Source organism: Phoxinus phoxinus (assembly GCF_949152265.1).
Source record: "Phoxinus phoxinus genome assembly, chromosome: 10".
NCBI lineage: Eukaryota > Metazoa > Chordata > Actinopteri > Cypriniformes > Leuciscidae > Phoxinus > Phoxinus phoxinus.
The window spans coordinates 9,603,936-9,612,074 of record NC_136885.1 but is presented as its reverse complement, the minus strand read 5'-3'; the positions used below and the strand labels follow the sequence as shown (position 1 = coordinate 9,612,074).

Sequence of the window (8,139 nt, the reverse complement as noted above, 5' to 3'; positions counted from 1 at the left end):
AGTGAGTAGTATGACCAAGTGACCAGAAGGGGGCAGTATTAAACCACTTATGTCAATATGACTAGTTTGCAAAAGTAGGTTTTTAACATAATAGCAAATATTTAATGAACAATTTTATTGACAGTAGTGGTTCTTGAGGCAAAGTTGTTCAGTATGAGGAGATCTATCAAAATATATGCATATTACGTGGATGTTTTTAACACCACGTGATTACAGAGATAGAAAATACCATTTACAGCCAATACAGGCAAGTCACCATAGGGAATAAATGGTTTTCAAAGCTTTTTAACAGTTATAGCGCCACATATGGTCCGATCTCCATGAAACTCGGCGTGCTTCTTCAGCATGTTATGACACATATGCCTACCAATTTCTGTGAAGTTTTGAGTTTTTGTTTAGGATTTATAGGCTTTTGAGTGTATTTTGCCACGCCCATTTTCTAAATGACTCGTTATACTCATATGAAAATTACAAAAGTTGAACTTTTTTCGATAATTATTGATCTAGAGAGTCCAGAGAATTGTCCTAGACTGGTTTGGTTCTAATTGGGCGAAAAACCAGGGACTAGTTCGCAAAAGTAGGTTTTTAACATATTCGTGAATATTTAATAAACGGTTTGATTGACAGCAGTGGTTCTTGAGGCAAATATGTTCAACATGAGGAGACCTATCAAATTATATGCATATTGTGACGATATTTGTAACACCACGTGATTACGGAGCCTTAAAACTCGTTAGCGCCAACTAGTGGCCGATTTCTTTCAAAACTCTTACAGACCTTTGGGGCCATGAGTCAAACACGCCCACCGAGTTTCGTTACGATCGGCCTCCGTTAACCTTGTCTAATAGGTGCTCAAATTCATTGGCCGATGGCGGCCATGTTTTTCGAGATACGCCAATGACCTCATACACATACATGGGGCCTTGGACCAAGACACTGCATACCAATTTTCAAGTCAATTGGACTAACGGTCAGGTGGTCACAGGCCTTTTTATGCTTTTTTTATGTTACAGCGCCACCTAGTGTTCAATCGTCGCGATTTTTTTTACTGTGACCTTAGATTGCCCTCCTACACAAGTGTACCAAAATTGGTGAAGCCATCTCATTTACTTCTAGAGTTATAGGCATTTTAGTAAAATAGGCTCCTCCCACAACGTTCATTTCGCGCCCCCTAGCGACCGCGATTTGAAAATTCAACTTTTTTTCGATCATTATTGATCTTCAGACTCCAGGGAACATTTCTGCACTGGTTTGGTTCCGATCGGGCAAAAATCCAGGGACTAGTTTGCAAAAGTATATTTTTGACAAAATTCAAAATGGCGGAAAAATTTGCATACCGGAAATGAAATCAGAGATATACATTTTTTAAGTCAGGTGGTCAGCTTTCCAATGATATAAGACACTTGAGTCTATAGGCTTGTTTGAGATGAGCAAAATCTGCGCAGAACCGATCACCGGTGATCAGCGCGAGATGCATGCCGGTTAGAAATGTGTCCGAGTGCGGTCCGCCTGGCTCTGATGTCATGCTGACGTATATCAAAACACTATCGCGAGCGCAAGGCGCACGTGTCGGATTCTGCAGTTGCGCGCAGTTGCTCTCCACCGACTGCGCTGATCAAAAGCATGATGGGAAACGACTTGCTGACGACACAGCTTCATGCTCATTGGTTTAAATAACCATTATGTATTGTTCTCTTTTAAAATGTTTGATTTTAAAACTCTGATATCATGGTTTATATGTATAAATTATGTGTGAATATTCCCAAAATCTCTGACAGTGCGATCTCTATATGGATTATGTAATTTTTATAAAAATATATATAAAAACACATGTCTGTATTAAAGAACAAAATGATTATAAACACGTATTTGGAATGGGATTAAATAACCAGTGCTTTGGGTGTCTTGTTAATTATATTTATTCTATTATAAAAGCAACAGATCTTAAATTACATCCAGTTTATTAGCAACACTGTGCACGAGCGTGAATCCCGTGAATCCCGTGAATCCCGCGATATCCATCTTTGATCTCACAGGTGTCAGATCCACTACGAGAAGAGAGAACTGTCCGGCTTGCCTGCGCTTTTTTCACTCCTCCCATCACTGCAGCCGCCTACTCTCGCATACAATTCAGGCGAGGCAAGGCGCATCTCAAACAAGCCTTATGATATGTGGTCTAGGAGTTATGACCAGTTTCGCGCAATTGATTGCTATAGCACCACCTATAGGCCAATCTGGCTCATAATTTGATAACCTCTCCTCGATTTTTGCACTACCTTGTGGCAAAGTTTCAAGTCTCTAGCACTTACGGTTTGGGCTGCACGATGCGTTTTACAGGAGAATAATAATAATAATAAAAATCAGTACAATTACAATAGGTTTTCAGCACTTCGTGCTTGAACACCCAATAATAAAAATCAGTACAATTACAATAGGTTTTCAGCACTTCGTGCTTGAACACCTAAAAATCAGTACAATTACAATAGGTTTTCAGCACTTCGTGCTTGAACACCTAAAAATGATCTTCCTAAGTGTACCAAGTAGTGCTCCATACTCCAACCCAGTAGGTGGCGGAAATGCACCTTTAGTTGGTTTGCCAACCGCCATATAAACAACAGAAGAAGAAGAAGATAGTCTATGCCATACATGTCTATGGTCTTGCCATGTGGAAAAGAAGACAAATTGGTTTGTTGTTTTTTTATTTTGTCAACCAAGCCTTTTTTCCAATTTCAAGTCAAAGGTACATTTTGTAACGTACTGGATCCATATCTATTGCTTTTCTTTAATTGCGTCTTATTTCCTCAACGTTATTTATTTATACTGGCCAGCATTTCTCCACCGATTGGCCGCTACAGCGTCGCGCAGTTGATGACGTCATCCGCATGTGGCCCAGCGCGCTATTTCCTGTCTATGGCTATTTCGCGCCGAAAGAAAGAGCGGGGCTATTTCGCGCCGAAAGAAAGAGCGGCTGGGAGTAAAAATGGCGATATCAGCGTTGGAGTTCCGTTATGTCCTACTTGAATGGACTGAGGGTGAGGATACAGGATCCCATAGTATTTTGGCAATCGACTGTGTCCGGAATTTTTCTTGAAAGGACTGAAAAAAACTGAGAAGCTGGTGGAATGGCGAAAAGGCCGCCTTCTAACCTTCTGAAAGACACTATCATCAATCGTAAGTAACGTTATTCCTAATTTTTATTAAAGCGGTCTGTGTGAGAAAACGAACAGTATTTATATCGTGTTTACCTCTTGTACACAACCGTCCAAGTGATCTGAGGGCGCGCGCGCTTCCTGGTGTGTGACGCGCCCTCAGATCACTTGGACGGTTGTCTAACTTACAAGAGGTAACGTTAACGTTAAACACGATATAAATACTGTTCGTTTTCTCACACAAACCGCTCGTTTCGTGTCTTAGGCCATGGCCATCGATGTGTACTTACGATGGGGAATTGTTTACTCTGTGTTTACTTTGTACTTCTCTGTGCATGCTCTTTGAGGAGGTGACCATAGATAGACCTGCATTATATGACTGACAGACAAATATCAAAATTGAAACTACTGCGGAAACAAAGACACCTACATCTTGGATGCCCTTGAGGTAAGCTAAAACATACCAACATTTAATTTCAAAGTGAACTATCCCTTTAATTTGTTTCATATCTTTATCGTTAATCTGCATTTATACATATTATTCATCTGCATTTATACATAAAAACCTATTAACTATTGGGAAGCTAAACATAAGAATCAATATGAAACATGAAACATTTTCTAAAAGTTGCCAATAAATTAATATTGTGATGTGAAATTATTTTTCAGATTGAAGTTATAAAGGTCTCTGGGGTGTTTTGCCAGGCAGAAGCGTGGAAAGCCTTGCCACCTCTGCTACTGCCATGGTGTGGAATCTGCTGCTGGGCACCTTTGATTTGGAGACTTTGCTGAAAAGCAACCTGAACGGTACAAAACAACATGTTCCTAATCTTTTCTGTTCTTGTCATGTCAGTCATATTCTGTGGAATAAATTATGTTTGTGTGCCGGCATACCATCGCTTTTTTACTTGGCATTTTTTTATTTCCTTGCACCTCAAGAAAATGTGATGTGTGTGTATGTAAAAAAAAAACTCTTGCTTTCTCCACCTTCATTTTACCCCCTTTCATAATAATTTTGAAATATTACTTTAAGGTGGGAAGCCAACCAGAGGAGATGGGGAGCAGCTGGTCGCCCTTGACCAAATTAAAAAGGCAGCCATTATTTGGTGAGTAAATGCATAATGCGTTGAGAAGGGAAAACAAAACTTTTAAGACTTTATAATTTCACCAGTTTAACAATAGCCTACTTGTATTGTTACTCCATTATTGTTACTGTATCTGCTTGGCACCTATAATACTAATTCATCGCTTGCTCACTTCTTGATCCTACCTTTCCTCTTCTAAAGCCACATTTCTGGGATATTGCGCTGTAAGGTGTGTAGTCCTATATTTTGTAGAACATATAGTGTTGCAAATAACCTCATGGCATATTGTTGTCATCTGAAGTGTTCATAAATAATCATATTCACCCCTCCTTTACCCTTAATCCCCTCTGTCCTTTGTTTGTGCCTTATTTAGTCTATACCGGTAATTATTTGCTTGATTTTAATGCATATCCTATTGCTCTTCGAGTAAACCTAGCAGGAAAATGCGGGTGATGTTTTCAATCTGAGTTTCTTTCAGATTTAGCAGAATCGAATCAGAATCTTCCAATTGATGTGTTTACATGACGCATTTTTTATTATGATCAGCCCTTTATCCAAAATATGTGTCCAATCGCAGCTGTACTGTAAGCACTTTGGGTTCCTGATGAAGCACTATATTATTATTATTATTATTATACTATCTTATTATTTTTGTCTTTTCTAGATGCTACATTGAAGAAGTGGCCAGCAGCCAGCCGAGGGCAGATGGGCACATCTATCAATTCGAAGCTCACGGAGCTGAGAAGATCAACAAGATACATTTTTTTTTTCTGTTGTTTTTTTAACTTATTTTTAGTGCTGGGCAAGTTAACGCGTTATTATCGCGTTAACGCATTAATTAATTAACGCCGACAAATATTTTATCGCGCATTAACGTAGTTATTTATTATTATACTGAAAGCCCGTTGCTCACTGCCTCTGAATACACATACAGACAAACCATGTCGTCACAGGAGTGGGATGTTGATCAGTACTGGCTTGGGATGGGCGTCATCACGCGTCTCAACCAATCAGAGCATTTGCGGTGAGCCGCAGCGCGAAACAGAAAATATCTGGTGCGGACAGAAAAATGGAAAAAGGTACCGAACTCTTAAATGGACATTTTCATTTTAAATCTCTTCCACACGGCGGAGATGATAGAACTAAAGTTATTTGTAACCACTGCAAAGGCGAATTTTCTTATCACCGGAGTACTTCGAGTCTGAAGTATCACTTAAATGCAATGCACACCGTCGATGCCAGCAAATCACTCACCCAAACAAACAGTGGAGGGAGGCTTCGGCAGACTACGTTGGATGCAGCGTGTGGGAGAACTATAGATAAGCAAAAGAAAGACAAGCTAACAAATGCCATAGCGAAGTGGGTAGCTACAAACTGCAGGGCAATTAGTATTGTGGAAGATGTCGGTCTGAAGAACGTTCTCAGGATCGCCACGAATGACGGCACGTATGAGCCTCCTCCAAGACGCACCATCACAAGAAGAATACATGAATTGTATGAAAAGGAGAGGACTATAAAGGGGACGGCGTTACAACGTGCACCAACTGTTGCCCTCACCGGAGACTACTGGACATCGCTGGGCAACCATAATTACCTCGGAGTTACAGTGCATTATATTGATGAACAGTGGGAACTGCATTCACATGCTCTGACTGTAATGAAAACACAAGAGACATTTTGCTGAAACGTGCGCTGAACATTTTTTTCATGTTGCACAGCAGTGGAACGTTTCAAATAAAGTCAGCACACTTAGCACAGATAGTGCAAGAAATATGATCGCTGCTGCGAGACATCTGCCTTTTGAACACGTCCCCTGCGTCGCGCACAGTCTCCAGCGTTCTGTCACAGTATCTCTGCACAACAGTGCGTTTGACAATGTCCTGGCCAAATGCAGAAAAGTAGTGGGCCATTTTAAACACAGTCCAGCAAGTGCTGCAGAATTAGAACAAAAACAAATTGAACATGGACAAAAGAAGGAGTCGCTTATACAAGACATTCCAACCAGATGGAATTCGACTCTGGACATGATAAAAAGTGTCCGCAGAAACGAACAGCCACTGAGCGATGTCCTCACCACACATAACACCAAGATCACCATGCCAACTACAGCTGAAATGGACAAACTGCAGCGGTTGGAAGTGCTACTGGAGCCCTGCAGGTATGTTTTGCGTCATATATTTCTTTTGTCTGAGTGCACGTGAGAGAGCAATAGTGTCTGTATGTGTGTGTGTAAATATAGCCTTAACATTTTTTTTTTTGTGTGTATAAGTGAATGCAAAACATTTGAGTGAAATGGGTTTATTTTTTTTTTTTTTTTTTTTTGCAGGTATGTGACTGAACTTCTGGGAGGAGAAAAGTATGTTTCATGCTCTGTGGTTCTGCCTGCTTTATGCCATCTCTTTCGGGTGATGGAGAGCTCAGATGATGACCCTGCTTATGTGGTCAAATTCAAGTCTACATTCAGAACAGACCTGGAGACACGCAAGGAAAATGCCAACATTGCCTATCTGAAGATTGCTACCGCATTGGACCCGAGATTCAAGGACCTCAAGTGCATACCCAGAGCTGAGAGAGGTGAGGTGTGGGCCTCAGTATCTAACTTACTCAAGGAACAGAGGGTTGTTGCAGAAAAACCTGTGGAAGCAACAACATCAAAGCCACCAAAGAGAAAGTTTGCCCTATTGGCTGCTTCATCAGAGTCTGATTCTGAACACGAGGAAGACGAGGAAGAAGTTGAGAACAGTGTGCGTCGATACAGAGCAGAGCCCACCATCAGTACAGAGGCCTGTCCGTTACAGTGGTGGTCCAAACACACAGGCTCACACAGCAAGCTGGCCTCCATTGCACAGAAGTACTTGGCCACACCTGCAACATCCGTACCCTGTGAAAGGTTGTTTTCTCTTGCTGGTCATATTGTACAGAAGAAGAGAGTTTCTTTATCATCTGAAAATGTGAATAACCTTGTGTGTCTTAGCAACTGGCTTGGTGCCGATGAGTAAGTAAATATAAAGTTGGAGGAATCGATAAATGCAGTAAATTTTGTCATTGTATAACTACTCAATCTGTATCACTGAAAGGGTTTACATTTTTTTTTTTGACTGAGATTCTCCAAAGGAGAATGCTGCTCCCTGATAAAAGAAAAATGTTTCTGCTGGTACCGGTTCAGAAAAAAAAAAAGAAAAAAAAAGATTTATGCTGTTGCTTGGAAGGGGCCTGTTTTAATGTTATGATTGAGGCTCTAGACATAACTTGTTTTTTGATACCAAACCAAACAAAACGTTAATGCAGTGGCAAATAGTTTTGGTTTTATATTAATTTAATTTGATTACATTAATGTTTAAGTTGATTTTTACAAGAAATATTGTAACTGTTACTGTTTTAACTGCTGTAAAAAAGCACCTTATTTGTTTAAAGTGTTTGCAAAGCACATGTTATTGCACTTTTGTTCATATAGCAGCACTTTTAAAATAAAAGTATGTAATACACTACTTTTGTATTCATTATTGAATTTTGCGCATACTGCGATTAATCGCGATTAATCGCAGGAAATCATGCGATTAATCGCGATTAAATATTTTAATCGTTGCCCAGCACTACTTATTTTTGTTCTTGTACTATTTTAAGTAAATAAATAATGTAAATTTCTACATTTTGGGCTTTTATTTATGTTGCCTAGTAGCTATGGATTTTCATAATTGTACTAATATATAGGTAAACAGGTGCATATATGCACTTAATATACATTAATAATTTTACTAATATATAGGTAAATGTATAGGTGCATATAGGTGAACATATACATGCATATATGCACACATATATACGTACTATATAGGTACATATATGCACGTATATATGTACACATATATGTGCATATATGTACACATATATGTGCATACATGTAC

General features: G+C 39.6%; 1 protein-coding gene across 3 annotated transcripts; it reads left to right on the top strand.

The window, feature by feature from the left end:
- Positions 1 to 2,899: 2,899 nt before the first annotated feature.
- Positions 2,900 to 7,809, top strand: LOC307006286 (E3 SUMO-protein ligase ZBED1-like). 3 transcript variants are annotated; one of them, XM_079627105.1, is made up of 6 exons: positions 2,900 to 3,171; positions 3,510 to 3,597; positions 3,819 to 3,956; positions 4,183 to 4,255; positions 4,899 to 6,392; positions 6,561 to 7,809. In XM_079627105.1, exons 5-6 carry the CDS (start codon positions 6,007 to 6,009, stop codon positions 7,231 to 7,233), a joined length of 1,059 nt encoding a protein of 352 aa, XP_079483231.1. In that variant the 5' UTR covers positions 2,900 to 3,171; positions 3,510 to 3,597; positions 3,819 to 3,956; positions 4,183 to 4,255; positions 4,899 to 6,006; the 3' UTR covers positions 7,234 to 7,809. The 3 variants fall into 3 exon arrangements, with proteins under 3 accessions (XP_079483231.1, XP_079483230.1, XP_079483229.1); XM_079627104.1 differs by having other exon boundaries at positions 3,500 to 3,597; XM_079627103.1 differs by having other exon boundaries at positions 3,497 to 3,597.
- The last annotated feature ends 330 nt before the right edge of the window (positions 7,810 to 8,139 follow it).